General features: G+C 42.0%; 1 protein-coding gene across 1 annotated transcript; it reads left to right on the top strand.

Moving 5' to 3' along the window:
• Positions 1-376: 376 nt before the first annotated feature.
• On the top strand, positions 377-8,590 carry LOC110531370 (zinc finger protein 37-like). Its single transcript, XM_021614560.2, has 3 exons — positions 377-710; positions 6,202-6,651; positions 7,236-8,590. Exons 1-3 carry the CDS (start codon positions 671-673, stop codon positions 8,366-8,368), a joined length of 1,623 nt encoding a protein of 540 aa, XP_021470235.2. The 5' UTR covers positions 377-670; the 3' UTR covers positions 8,369-8,590.
• The last annotated feature ends 6,346 nt before the right edge of the window (positions 8,591-14,936 follow it).

Below are 14,936 nucleotides of genomic sequence, written 5' to 3'. Positions count from 1 at the left end.
TAGAAATCCCCGCTCACGCTTGTAGGCGATGTCATGGCGACCTTGGCTAGCTAAAGTCATGCGTAGAAACAGGTCATTGGGTCTAACGGGCTCTCGTGCCGAACTGCGCATGTGCACACTGTAAAACGCACTCCTTCGATATAATTATCATTTATAATATATATAAAGTATAAAGTACTTTTTGACAAAAATGAAAACGTGTCAGTTTGTCACTTTCATGAGTAGTAACATGTTCAACTACTTAAGACATTGGCTCGAATCTAGGTTGTGCCTTTAGATTTCGAGATAATTAACAACTAATTAACAACTCTCATTGATTTATCTAACCCGGCCTGCTTGGTCTGCTTCGCAAGCATTTCCGGAAGTCTAGCAATGTTGCGCCTCTGGGTTTATAGACTCTGTGGTGTAGCCTTTTTGTCTTCTACCAAACCACGATAAGAAATGTAAGCGTCCGCACAGTGCTTCGAAATAAACTTAGCAATTCCAACGCATGCTCCGGTATCATCACTACTGAATGTCCAGCTATCTCTCTGTCGATTGAAAATGTATAAACTAGATGCGTTTCGTGTGTTTTTAAATGAGCGTTTAACGGCGGCTGTTCTGGAGATTTTCGGGGCAGTTGAGGAAAACGGTAGTGGAGTACCAGGAGGAGAATGATCGGCTACGAATAATGCTGCGGAGGACACCGGAGATACAACTATGTAGAATAGGTTAGTATGTATATCTACTGTTTTATACACTTTTTGGGTAGCCAGCAGATCTGACCCCGCTTGCTTTCAGCTGCACTAGGGTTAGACCGCATTCCTGTGTATATTAAAGGAACTGTTCATCCATTTTGGTAGTTATATTGATTTTGTACATCTCTGGGTGATGTTCTATCGATTCCCTGGGTCATTTAATGTTTCCATGTGTATCTGAGTTATCAAGCAGGCAGATATCCATCCGTTACTATGTAGCACCGTGCTAAAGTCGCGCTCACTACACTGGAAGTTAATAGTAATACACGTCTCTCATACATGTCATATTTCAATACTGGCCGGTGTCATAACTCAGGACAATGTCTTCTCTTGAATGAGCCATTGATCATATTTTTTTGAGATAGAACTGTGTAAATGAACAGCTCATTTTAACTATTTGTCTGCCTTTTTAGTCCAGGGTGCATTGCATGGTGCCGTTGCCAGAGATATTATAGAAAGGAGATAGGAATCCCATGAATTAAGTAAAGTATTAACGCTCCACCCAGCAGAACATGTGGTCATCCCTACTGCCTCTGGCCTGGCGGACTCACTAAACACCAATGCATCTTTTGTAAATAATGTCTGAGTGTTGGAGTGTGCCCCTGGCTATTCATACCTACATTTTAAAAACAAGAAAATGGTGCTGTCTGATTTGCTTAATATGAGGAATTTGAAATAATTTATACTTTTATAAGTATATTTTAGCAAATACATTTACTTTTGATACTTAAGTATATTTAAAACCAAATACTTTTACATTTAATCAAGTAGTATTTTACTGGGTGACTTTCACTTTTACTTGAGTAACTTTCTATTAAGGTATCTATACTTTTACACTAGTATGACAATCAAGTACTTTTTCCACCACTGCCCTATAGACTCCCATTCACTCCTTGAAGGAGAGCGCTCCTTGTCCCAGAATCACCCAGAATGCACAGCGCGGTCGATTGACGTAGCATGGGCAACGTTTCCCATCTCGTCAAAAAGTATCTCTGCCGTTGAGAATGTTAGACTTCACTCAGTGAGGCACATCAATCTGCAGGTTGAAAACGGCGAGGTTGTAGACTCTAGGTGATTTTACAGCTAACTAGCTACTTCACATGCTGATATTGTCTTTGGTATTATTGTGTGTAGCTACGTTTGCTAGCTAGCCAGCCCATAGAGCATTGCATTGTGGATTTTGTAGTCGACTTGAGCTGCAACAGATTTCCACCACAATTTTCCATGTTGCTACCAACTTATTATAACGTCAAAATTAAACATTTGTTCACAAAAAATATTGTTCTCACCTATTAGTGTTATTTAACACTAAATTAATTACATTATTTCTCATCCCTGGATTGTACGTTTCCTATCCATATCTCGCGCCAGCTCCGTGGTGTCTTAATCTACACATGAGTGCTGTCGGACCCTAGTGCAGCTGTAAGCAAGCGGTCGGATCTGCTGGCTAACTGTTTAGGCTAACAGTGATTACCATTATGGTGGCAGGTAGCCTAGGGGTTAGTCTGATTAATCACGTTGTAATACACTATTCATTTCCATATACAGCCTGAAACTATTGACTGCAAAATCATGTAAAGGTTCCTTACAAGCCAGAGTGTTGAATAAATTACATTTGAACTTACTTTACCGGTTGTCTATGTTGTTGGTCTTTCAGATGGTTGAAATTTGAGACAAAATATCAATAGGAAAGTATTGTTCATCCAATTTATTATTATTACATGTTTTATATAAGAACGCTGGTACTGAAGTTGAAATTTCACCTGGCACAAGCTCAAAACCATGGACAACCGGTAAAGTAAATTCTAATTTTATTTTATTCAACATGTCATACGTTTCAGGCTGTATATAGGTCAAATCAAACTTTATTTGTCACATGCCCCAAATACAAGTGTAGACCTCACCATGAAAGGCTTACATACAAGGCCTTAACCAACAGTGCAGTTCAAGAAGAGTTAAGAAAATATTTACCAACAAACGAATGTAAAAAATAATAAAAAGTAACACAAAATATCAATAACGAGGCTTTATACAGGAGTACCGGTACCGAGTCAATATGCGAGGGTACAAAAACACATATGGAATCATGCAGTAACCCCCAAAAAAGGGTTAAACAAATCAAAATATATTTGAGATTTGAGATTGTTCAAAAACTTTTGGTCGGTAGTGTACAATAATGTCATCTGTTCTTGCAAAGCGTGGTACATTTTCAACCAACTTTTACTTGCCAAATGGAAGGCACTGGTGTCGTATTAATGAGGGGATTCGATTACGCTGTTCCGGTTGCGTGACCAGGCGATCGAAGCCGGTGAGGGAGTTACGCTCTGCTCAAATAGAACAGTAATCTACTTCGCTCGGTCATATTGTCAACAATGCAGCATCCATTTTCCATAAAACAGTTCAAAACGTGCTCACGTCAGCACAGCAATGTTTTTAGAATAGTAATCCGTTAGCTTTCATAGTTTTCTAATTCTCAGAGTGGCTCAAGCAATTTCTCCAACCATCAAATTAAACGAATAGGAGTCGCCGCGTGGGTTGGGAATTTTTAGGAGGTGCATCAACCCGTGGATAGAGCCAGACAGATAGCACGGCGGCCCATTGTGAAATACCGCAGCTCCCTGGCATTAAATCATCAGACTCTGAATTACGCTTTGCTCCGCCTGCCCCTACGTCACTTTTGTTTTGAGTTGACTTCGCTGTCGGCCAGAGCCTTCACTTCGCTCACGCCCGGGAGGTAGCCTAATTCCAAAACAAATGCAATCACTTGTCTTGGGGCCTTGTTCTTAACTGACTTGCCTAGTTAAATAAAGGTTAAATAAAGGTTAAATAAATAAATAAATACTCGTTTTTTCCCTTGTATTTTTTTTGTGCAAGACCAAAACATACCACTTGGTGGCAGTAAAACAACAGTTCAACAGTTAAGAACTAAACAACAGTAACAAACAATTGACAATGGCAAAAAGTGCAAAAATAGCGATTGTGTCAAACTTGAGTCTGAGGGGTTAACTAGAGCAAATATGTAATATTTTCAACTGGATTTCTGAGCCTATTGCAGGGGAAATGTTTTTTATAGAGTTGATAGCATTTGTGGTTTAGGTCACACGGAGTGGTTTAGGTCACACTGAGTGGTTTAGGTCACACTGAGTGGTTTAGGTCACACTGAGTGTTACACAGAGTGGTTTAGGTCACACGGAGTGGTTTAGGTCACACTGAGTGGTTTAGGTCACACTGAGTGTTACACAGAGTGGTTTAGGTCACACGGAGTGGTTTAGGTCACACGGAGTGGTTTAGGTCACACTGAGTGGTTTAGGTCACACTGAGTGGTTTAGGTCACACTGAGTGGTTTAGGTCACACGGAGTGGTTTAGGTCACACGGAGTGGTTTAGGTCACACGGAGTGGTTTAGGTCACACGGAGTGGTTTAGGTCACACGGAGTGGTTTAGGTCACACGGAGTGGTTTAGGTCACACGGAGTGGTTTAGGTCACACGGAGTGGTTTAGGTCACACTGAGTGGTTTAGGTCACACTGACTGTCACACAGAGTGGTTTAGGTCACACGGAGTGGTTTAGGTCACACTGACTGTCACACAGAGTGGTTTAGGTCACACAGAGTGGTTTAGGTCACACGGAGTGGTTTAGGTCACACTGAGTGAACATGTGACCTCTTAGAAATGGCTTGTTCCAGAAAATATGTTTTAGTTTGTTTTAGTTATGCCGCTGGAGGTTGGAACCTGCTTGGCTATATAGATCATAGAGATCTATCAATTCTGTTAATAATTTAAGAGTTCTATTTAATTATGAGGTGTATATATATATATATATATATATATATATATATATATATATAGAGCATTCGGAAAGTATTCAGACCCCCTGACTTTTTCCACATTTTGTTACATTACAGCCTTATTCTAAAATGGATTAAATGTAAAAAAATATCCTCATCAATCTACACACAATACTCCATAATGGCAAAGCAAAAACAGGTTTTTATAAATGTTGCACATTTCTAAAAAATAAAAACAGAAATACTTTATTTACATTAAGTATTCAGACCCTTTGCTATGAGACTTGAAATTGAGCTCAGGTACATCCTGTTTCCATTGATCGCACTTCAGATGTTTCTACAACTTGATTGAAGTCCACCTCTGGTAAATTCAGGGAGGTGACCAAGAACCCGATGGTCACTCTGACAGAGCTCCAGAGTTCCTCTGTGGAGATGGGAGAACTTTCCAGAAGGTCAACCATCTCTGCAGAACTTCACAAATCAGGCCAATTTTTGGTAGAGTGGCCAGATGGAAGCCACACCTCAGTAAAAGGTACATAACATCCTGCTTGGAGTTTGCCAAAAGGCACCTAAAGGACTCTCAGACCATGAGAAACAAGATTCTCTGGGCTGATGAAACCAAGATTGAACTGGATGAACTGTCTGGATGAAACCTGACACCATCCCTACGGTGAAACATGCTGGTGGCAGCATCATGCTGTGGGGATGTTTTTCAGCTGCAGGAACTGGGAGACTAGTCAGGATCAAGGGAAAGATGAACAGAGCAAAGTACAGAGAGATCCTTGATGAAAACCTGCTCCAGAGCGCTTAGGACCTCAGACCGGAGTGAAGGTTCACCTTTCAACAGGACAACGACCCTTAGCACACTGCCAAAACAATGCAGGACTGACTTGAATGTTCTTGAGTGGCTCAGCCAGAGCCCCGACTTGAACCCGATCTAACATCTCTGGAGAGACCTGAAAATAGCTGTGCAGTGACACTCTCCATCCAACCTGACAGAGCTTGAGAGGATCTGCAGAGAAGAATGGGAGAACCTCTCCAAATACAGGTGTGCCAAGCTTAATCAATTTTAGAATAAGGCTGAAAGATAACAAAATTGGAAAAAGGGATCTGAGTACTTTCCGAATGCGCTGTAGGTGACCTCTGTATCCAGGCTTTATGGCTAGGTGACCTCTGTATCCAGGCTTTATAGCTAGGTGACCTCTGTATCCAGGCTTTATAGCTAGGTGACCTCTGTATCCAGGTTTTATAGCTAGGTGACCTCTGTATCCAGGCTTTATGGCTAGGTGACCTCTGTATCCAGGCTTTATAGCTAGGTGACCTCTGTATCCAGGCTTTATAGCTAGGTGACCTCTGTATCCAGGCTTTATAGCTAGGTGACCTCTGTATACAGGCTTTATAGCTAGGTGACCTCTGTATCCAGGCTTTATAGCTAGTTGACCTCTGTATCCAGGCTTTATAGCTAGGTGACCTCTGTATCCAGGCTTTATGGCTAGGTGACCTCTGTATCCAGGCTTTATGGCTAGGTGACCTCTGTATCCAGGCTTTAAGGCTAGGTGACCTCTGTGTCCAGGCTTTAAGGCTAGGTGACCTCTGTATCCAGGCTTTATAGCTAGGTGACCTCTGTATCCAGGCTTTATAGCTAGGTGACCTCTGCTCCTCCTCTCCTTCCCTCCAGACTCCCTGCAGCTCTCTGTCTCTGAAGAGGAGGTTCCCCCTGAGCAGCAGCACTGTGAGCAGGAGTGGAGCCCCAGTCTGGGACAGAAGGACCCAGAGACCAAACAGATTAAAGAGGAACAGGAGGAAGTCAGGACCAGTCAGGAGGGAGAGCAGCTTCAAGGGCTCCTTGATACCAAAGACTCCATATTCACTCCTTCCTGTGTGAAAAGTGAATGTGGTCTGGAGAACCCATGTCAAGAAGTCATACTAGCTGAACACCCAACTCTCAGTCCACTGAAAGTGTCTAAACTACAGTCGTTTTGTGTGTTTTTAAATGAATGTTTAACGGCATCTGCTGCTATGGAGATTTCCGGTGCAGTTGAGAAAACGGTAGTGGAGTACCAGGAGGAGAATGATCGGCTACGGAGACTGCTGCGGATCACACCAGAGATACAACTATGTAGAATAGGTTCGTATGTAGATCTACTGATAATTAGCTATAGTTCTACTAAATTTAATAAACTGTTTAGGCTTTCAGCGGTCACCATTTCAACAATTTTAATTTGTATTTTTATTACTTTTACCGTGAATGGATAAAAAATACCCCAATGTACAAATGCTTTCCCTGGACAGCAGTGTCACAAATCTGTTGAGTAATATTCTATCTGAACTCTGAAAGATGTTCCGATCTATTCAACGTCCCTTTTGATAAAGCTCAGGATGACGATTTGGTTAAGTGTTAAACGTTTTTATCTAGAAACACTTGTGATTACAGTTTTGTAAACCTTGAACCCTCAACTTAATTATCATCCAAAAATAACTTTACAAATACAAAAGATAGGTTTACTGTTTATCTGTTTTAAAACCGATTTACAAAGAGGTTTTTGTGTCACACGGCTTTGAGACAATGTTTTTTTTGTGTTCCTTTTCGAGTTTCCATGAGCTAAAAATGTGAAATGTTATTGTGCACTCAGGCATGTCTAAAGAGTGTATAGGTGACCTCTGTATCCAGGCTGTATAGGTAACCTCTGCTCCTCCTCTCCTTCCCTCCAGACTCCCTGCAGCTCTCTGCCTCTGAAGAGGAGGTTTCCCCTGAGCAGCAGCATTGTGAGCAGGAGTGGAGCCCCAGTCTGGGCCAGAAGGACCCAGAGACTAAACAGATTAAAGAGGAACAGGAGGAAGTCAGGACCAGTCAGGAGGAAGAGCAGCTTCAAGGTCTTGAGCCTGATATCATAGAGTTCAAATTCACTCCTTCCTGTGTGAAAAGTGAATGTGATCAGGAGGACCCACTTCAGTCCTTGACTCTTCCCCAAACTAAGACTGAGGAAAACAGAGAGAGAGACTCTAAACCAGTGGATCCCAAACTTTTTGTTACTGTGACCCACTTAAAAGGTCTCAACATTCCCTGTGACCCTCCAGATAATCAAAACAATGCCTTCAGCCACAGTTCAGCTGTAAGCAGTGACCCAGTAGGACTTGACAGTAGCCCACCATTAGATCCCAGTCCACCATTAGATCCCAGTCCACCATTGGATCCCAGTCCACCATTGAGAAAACACCATTCCAAACACAGCACCTGTTCTAAAACAACTCATAGCTGCCATGACTGTGGCAAAAGCTTCAGTATCAAGAAGGACCTAACCAGGCATAAACTGACTCACACTGGAGAGAAACCATTTAGCTGTGGTGATTGTGGGAAAAGCTTCAGTCAGAAGGGAGACCTAGGGAGGCACATACTGACTCATACAGGAGAGAAACCTTTTAGTTGTGGTGACTGTGGGAAAAAATTCAATTGCCACTGGCTCCTAACCAGACATAAACTGACTCACACAGGAGAGAAACCATTTAGCTGTGGTGACTGTGGGAAAAGCTTCAATCAGAAGGGTCACCTGAACTTGCACATATTGACTCACACAGGAATAAAACCATTTAGCTGTGGTGACTGTGGGAAAAGCTTCAATCAGAAGGGTCACCTAAACTTTCATATACGGACTCACACAGGAGTGAATCCATTTAGCTGTGAGGACTGCGATAAAAGCTTCAGAAACAAGGGCACCCTAGCCGAACATATACAGATTCACAAAGGAGAGAAACAACATGGCTGCTCAATCTGTGGCAAAAGTTTCACTCATAAAACAAATCTTCTGAGGCATGTGGATAAAGTCCACAATGGAAGAAAACAGTAATAAAAACTGAAAGACTAAAGAAAATGAGGATAAAGATGTTCTGTCAGAAGATGGGAATAACAGGCAGGATGTGGGCAACACACTTAGGAAAGCAAAGCAAATCTGGATCATTCTTACTTTGGGGTCCAAATGAATAGGTGTGTGATCAAAGGGTACATAGTCACAAGTCTGCTGATCGAAGTCTGTTGATGTTTTCACGTAATTACAAAATAGGAATTCCTGGCCATTTGTTTAGTAATTTCTCTCATAACGTCTGATATTATTGATACATAAAATACAATTCCAGAAAAGGTTACCTTAATAAACCTCACTCAATCTCAACAGATTTCACCTAATGCTGCTCATTCGTGATATTGATTTAATATTGTATAGAGTAATGATATACAGTTGACTCCCGGTGAAGGATGGATTCTCCCAGATCAGCCTAAACCACTGTTTGTCGACATGTAAACTCAGCAAAAAAAGAAACGTCCTCTGTGTTTATTTTAAGCAAACTTAACAAACTCTTGCACCAAGGCACCTGCAAGTTCCCGGACATTTCTGAGGGGGGAATGGCCCTAGCCCTTACCCTCCGATCCAACAGGTCCCAGACGTGCTCAATGGGATTGAGATCCGGGCTCTTCGCTGGCCATGGCAGAACACGGACATTCCTGTCTTGCAGGAAATCACACACAGAACGAGCAGTATGGCTGGTGGTATTGTCATGTCAGGTTGAGCCTGCAGGAAGGGTACCACTTGAGGGAGGAGGATGTCTTCCCTGTAATGCACAGCGTTGAGATTGCCTGCAATGACAACAAGCTCAGTCTGATGATGCTGCGAAGCCGCTGTCCTTGCAGAGCAAGGGGAACCACTACTTCAAGGTCTCAGAGCAAGTGATGTCCCCGATTGAAACGCTATTAGCGCGCACCACCGCTAACTAGCTAGCCATTTCACATCCGTTACATTTGAAAACAAAAAAAATCAGCAATTTAAGGTTAGGGTTAAGCATAAGGTTAGCAGTGTGGAGCAAGGTTAGGTTTAAAATCACATTAAAAAAAGATACAATTGTAGAAATGGGCGGGGTCTATGACTTTATGGCTGTGGTAACTAGTGACGACCACCTCGACTTGATTTTGCCTTCATTGCGTGGAGTAAGGAATGACATGTTAACAACCAGGCTATGCAACTCCCATTCCACAGAAAATGTGTAAACTACAGTTGTTGCATGTGTTTTTATTACATTTGTATAGTAACCCCAGACAAGCACACCTGACTAAACTGGTGAACTAATCATCAAGCCCCTGATGAGTTGAATGACGAAGTTGGGTAGCGCTGCCCCAGCGCAATAGAGTACCACAGTATGAGTCATATTATCCATAAAACCTAGCGGTCATACAAGGAAATGGTTCCAATTGTTTTCCCAGCATACATTGTTCTCATAGTGGATTTTAGAAACACTTAAAATAAGTGCTGTGTTTCATGTCGATTTCCCCTGGCGTGACGTTTTGATAAACGTGTGAATCTCTCTAGGACAAGTTGACTTTTGGACAATATATTTGGCTCTATTTACACCCCGAAATGAAACCCTAATTAGCTGCTAATGTGGCTATCGAAAATAACTACAAATGCCATGATGATCTGCATGAGACTGCAGAATCGAGGCAAAGGTAAGAATCTCTGGATTAACTATCTAATGTTATCTAAAATATAGTAATGAATAAATTTACTACATTTCTTTAAATTGACAATTATGTGAATTGTCCTGTGCAAGTTTTAAATTGACACCATACCTGTTAGTAAAGGTGTCCACTAGAGATGACGTGCAAGAGCTTGCAGGGACTTTAATGCTAATTAGCATTTTCGAATCTGAGAGTAAATAGAGCTGAATATATTGCTAAAAGTTCACTTGGCCGAGAGAGATTTAAAACGTCACACCAGGGTAAGCCTACGCGAAACACATCCCTTATTTGAAGTGTTTCTAAAATAAATAAATGGTAAAGAAAAACTATTAGAACCGTTTTACAGTATTATGACACCACCACTGTAGGGCTCTATTACTGAGTTCTCGTAATCCGAGTCGGAGTGCACCGGTTTATGGCCTGTGAAGTGAATGGGCAAAACCGGTGAGTGAGGACTGCGCTACTCGGTCATGTTGTCAATAAGGCAGCATGGTGCATCGTGGTACATCTATTTTCCATACAATATATGTTCACGTTTTCATTTGGATAGGCAATTAAAGCAATTTATCAAAATCGATCACTTTTGTTTGTGAAAGCACAGAATCCTACTCATTACTCCACATTCTTAATCTAGCCTAGGCTACATCATTTTTGCCATGGGCTTTGAACGGGCACTGGGTCACACCCAGGAGGCATTTCCAAAACAAATGCAATCACTTTTTCCCCACTTCCAACTCCTCACACCGGGGTAACCCGGGACAGATAATCAAATCCCTTCAATTCCTATAGAATTTTTAAACAACCCTGTGGATCATTCTCCGACAACCCTGAATGCAGGTCAAACTACTGTATGACCCAAGTAAGGGATAATCAATAAGGGGCTATGAGTTCTCTGGAAAATAATGAATTCATCATTCCACGAAGCACTAGCAGAATGGAACTAACCTACGGAGTTGCATATCATTTTCCAGAGAACAGATAGAGCCCTGAGTTGAATATCCCTTTTATTTCAGAGCTGTACTTTTTTAAAAATTATTATTTTATTTTACTAGGCAAGTCAGTTAAGAACAAATTCTTATTTTCAATGACGGCCTAGGAACAGTCGGTTAACTGCCTGTTCAGGGGCAGAACGACAGATTTGGCAGTTAACCGACTGTTCCTAGGCCGTCATTGAAAAATAAGAATTTGTTCTTAACTGACTTGCCTAGTTAAATAAAGAAGAAAAAAAAGAATGGCTTGAGATAAGACTTGCTCTATGTCAGATCGAACAGGCCCTGAGTGGAACATCCCTGCCTGGGTACGCATTGGAAGAGGAAGTCTTCGGGCGAGATGATTTGAAAGTCATAAGAATCTCTTCAGTGGCATACGGTTCCAGACTCCAAAGTGACCATTTTAGGTTGTTCTGAATTCAATAGCTCAAATGCCACAAAATCTGTATCATCAAAAGCATGCGCATAAGCCAACTATTTTGTGCCTGTCTTTAGCTTCAGGTGGGGAGATTACTTTAAAGTGCTTGATATGATGACACACGTACAGCGGTTGTTCCACCATCGTGAACATGTATGAGCCCCTCTGTCCTCAAGAAATAACTTGGAACTTAACGGCAAGAAGGTTGATGCTCTTCCAATGCGTACCCAGGCAGGGATGTTCCACTCAGGGCCTGTTCGATCTGACATAGAGCAAGTCTTAAGCGCAATCTCAAATGTTGTTCTTTGCCATCACTGTAAGCCTGATAAACACACACTATACGATACAATTATTAAACAGAAGAATGAGTGAGAGTTTTTGTCACAACCCGGCACGTGGGAAGTGACCAAGCGCTCTTATAGGACCAGGGCACAAATAATAATAATAATAAATCATTTTGCTCTTTATTTAGCCATCTTACATATAAAACCTTATTTATTCATCAAAGGTTGTGAATACCTCACCACAGGTTAATGAGAAGGGTGCACATACATGTAACTCTGTATGGTGAATGACTCGCCACAGGTTAATGAGAAGGGTGTGCTTGAAAGGATGCACATAACTCTGCAATGTTGGGTTGTATTGGAGAGAGTCTGTCTTAAATAATTTTCCACACACAGTCTGTGCCTGTATTTAGTTTTCATGCTAGTGAGGGCTGAGTGAGGGCTGAGAATCCACTCACACATAGGTACGTGGTTGCAAAGGACATCAGTGTCTTAACAGCGCGACTTGCCAAGGCAGGATACTCTGAGCGCAGCTCAATCCAGAAATCTGGAAGTGGCTTCTGATTAAATTCAATTTTCACAGAACCGCTTGTTGCAATTTCAATGAGGCTCTCTTGTTCAGATATCAGTAAGTGGACTGGAGGCAGGGCATGAAAGGGATAATGAATCCAGTTGTTTGTGTTGTCCGTTTCGGGAAAGTACCTGCGTAATTGCACACCCAACTCACTCAGGAGCTTCGCTGTATCACATTTGCCATTGTCCGTAAGCTTGAGTTAATTTGCACACAAAATCATACAATGATGGAAAGACCTGTGTGTTGTCCTTGTTAATGCAGACAGAGAAGAGCTCCAACTTCTTAATCATAGCCTCAATTTCATCCTGCACATTGAATGTAGTTGCGAAGAGTCCCTGTAATCCTAGATTCAGATCATTCAGGCGAGAAAAAACATCCCTCAGTCGTGTGAGAAACTCATCATCATCAAGCGGTCAGACAAGTGAAAATTATGGTCAGTAAAGAAATGTTAATCTCTCAATAAAAAAAAAACATGTCAATACTTTGCCCCTTGACAACCAGCACACTTCTGTATGTTGCAAAAGTGTTACATGGTCGCTGTCCATATCCTTAATGATTGCTATTTGATGCTACGGCGTCTCAAGGGGGGGGGGGGGGGGGGGGGGGTTCAACCAAAGGGAGTATGCAAGACACACAAGTTTGCTTCACCTGGTCCTGCTTAGGAGCAAACCGAATCTAGTATGTGGACGCCTTAAGCCTGACGCAGTTCCACCTCCAACACCGCCAAAACAACCCCTATGCAGATGTCGGGTTAAAGCGGATCTGATTGAATAGAGCGCTAGGTGTTTTGAGTTGCATAGGGTGCTGTAACAGCTGATCAAATGTTGCACACGTTTGGAATTCTACTTGTCATATAGTGTCTGACTTGTAAATAGCGGAATATTTTGAATTAGCTTTCAAATGTGTTCTTTAACTGTTTACATGATGGGAATTGATTCTCAGTGTCTAGGTCTTCAATTGTGGCCTGCCTCTTCTCCCTCCATTCAACAAACACCTTATCAGACCAAGGTGGAACAAAATAATGATTCAAACATATTTGGAGTGTCTATAGTGGTATCCGTCACCTTTATAAACATGTTTAATCTGGTTTAGAATTCTTAAAGAATTTCTCAAAACAAAGTTATTGTCTGTCAGTTTGTTTTGGACACTCTGCTTTGGAGAAAAGCATGGCTGGAAGAGAGGAATTTATTGTGAACCTGCCTTCCATATTTAGACTGACTCCCCCTTGTTGGATAAAACATTAGGGAAACCTGTAAATTTTGTCTTTTAAAATGAGAAAAATAATAATAAATGATAATCCTAGATCACCTTATTGCGTGTTGTAACGGGTGGCAGATAGCCTAGCTGTTAAGAGCGTTGGGCCAGTAACCGAAAGGTCGCGGGTTTGAATCCCTGAGCCAGCAAGGTGGAAGAATCTGCCGTTCTGCCCTTGAGCAAGGCAGTTAACCCCCAACAACAACTGCTCCCCGGACACCGATGTCATGGATATCGATGAAGGCAGCCCCCCCCCCCCCCCCCCCCCCCCCCCCCCCCCCCACCTCTACGTTAATGCAGCTGCCAAACACACTGAAACCATTAGATGCAGTTTATCACAGAGCACTACACTTTATTACGGGCGACAGGTTCACATCACTGCATTCTGTATCAGAAAGTAGGTTGGCCCTCCTTGAAGTCTTGCAGATCGATGCAATGCTCTTTCTTGGTTCATAAATCTATTTTACAAAATCTTCCGCTGTACCTAACATCACTAATCACTTTTAAGACGTACAAGTTACCAAAGATGGTTAACTCTGGATATTCCTTTGTTCTCTACAGAGTTAGGTAAACTTCCTTGTGGAATAATCTCAAAAAGTCTCAAATTTGATGATTTGGTGCCTTAGGGCATTTCAGACAGCTGATTGAGGACCTTATTTAATGTAGAATGTGTTTGTTTTCTATGACTGTGTTTCGTATCGGGTCTTTGCTTTTCATAGTGTATTGAATGTGTGTATTTGTGTAATTACAGGGCTCATCTGTAAAAGAGACCTTGGTCTCAGCATGTGTAACGGATGTGAAACGGCTAGCTTAGTTAGCGGTGGTGCGCGCAAAATAGCGTTTCAATCGGTGACGTCACTTGCTCTGAGACCTTGAAGTAGTAGTTCCCCTTGTTGTGTGTGCAGAGGGTCCCTGGTTCAAGCCCGGGTATGGGCAAGGGGACGGTTTAAAGTTATACTGTTACACATTCCTCCCTGTTAAAATAAACATTCTGACCTCATTCAAACTAATGCTACACAGTCAACTCCTGATGAAAATGGATGATTCCAGATTATCCTATATTTATGATATTAATCCACTGTTTGTCTACATGTAATGATCATTTCCCTTTTACCAGGCTGCCATGCACAGTAGTAAACCTCCATCCAGCTTTCGGCGCTGTTGCTCCTTTCCGGGTTTGCCACCAACTAGTTTGAACCGATGTATCACAGATAGAACAATGTGACAGATATTTCACCGGATATATAAATGTGAAGCATTTGCTTGGCGTTCCCACTCCTTACCAAATATGGTAGTGAGAGGAAGCACAGTCCCCGGCAGTGGGAGAAGATGGATGGAGATGGATTTTGGCCGAAATTATTCAAATGTTCTCATTATTGGATCGCAATGAA

The sequence above is a fragment of the Oncorhynchus mykiss genome, chromosome 9, assembly GCF_013265735.2.
Source record: "Oncorhynchus mykiss isolate Arlee chromosome 9, USDA_OmykA_1.1, whole genome shotgun sequence".
NCBI lineage: Eukaryota > Metazoa > Chordata > Actinopteri > Salmoniformes > Salmonidae > Oncorhynchus > Oncorhynchus mykiss.
Note: the sequence above shows the minus strand (reverse complement) of the source record. Positions and strands in the feature narration are given on the sequence as shown.

Bases quoted from the DNA above. Each gene is read 5' to 3' on its own strand.
- LOC110531370 (XM_021614560.2), top strand. From the start codon at position 671: ATGCTGCGGAGGACACCGGAGATACAACTATGTAGAATAG. The intron at 711-6,201 runs GTTAGTATGTAT...CCTTCCCTCCAG, and splicing joins GATACAACTATGTAGAATAG to ACTCCCTGCAGCTCTCTGTC. The intron at 6,652-7,235 runs GTTCGTATGTAG...CCTTCCCTCCAG, and splicing joins GATACAACTATGTAGAATAG to ACTCCCTGCAGCTCTCTGCC.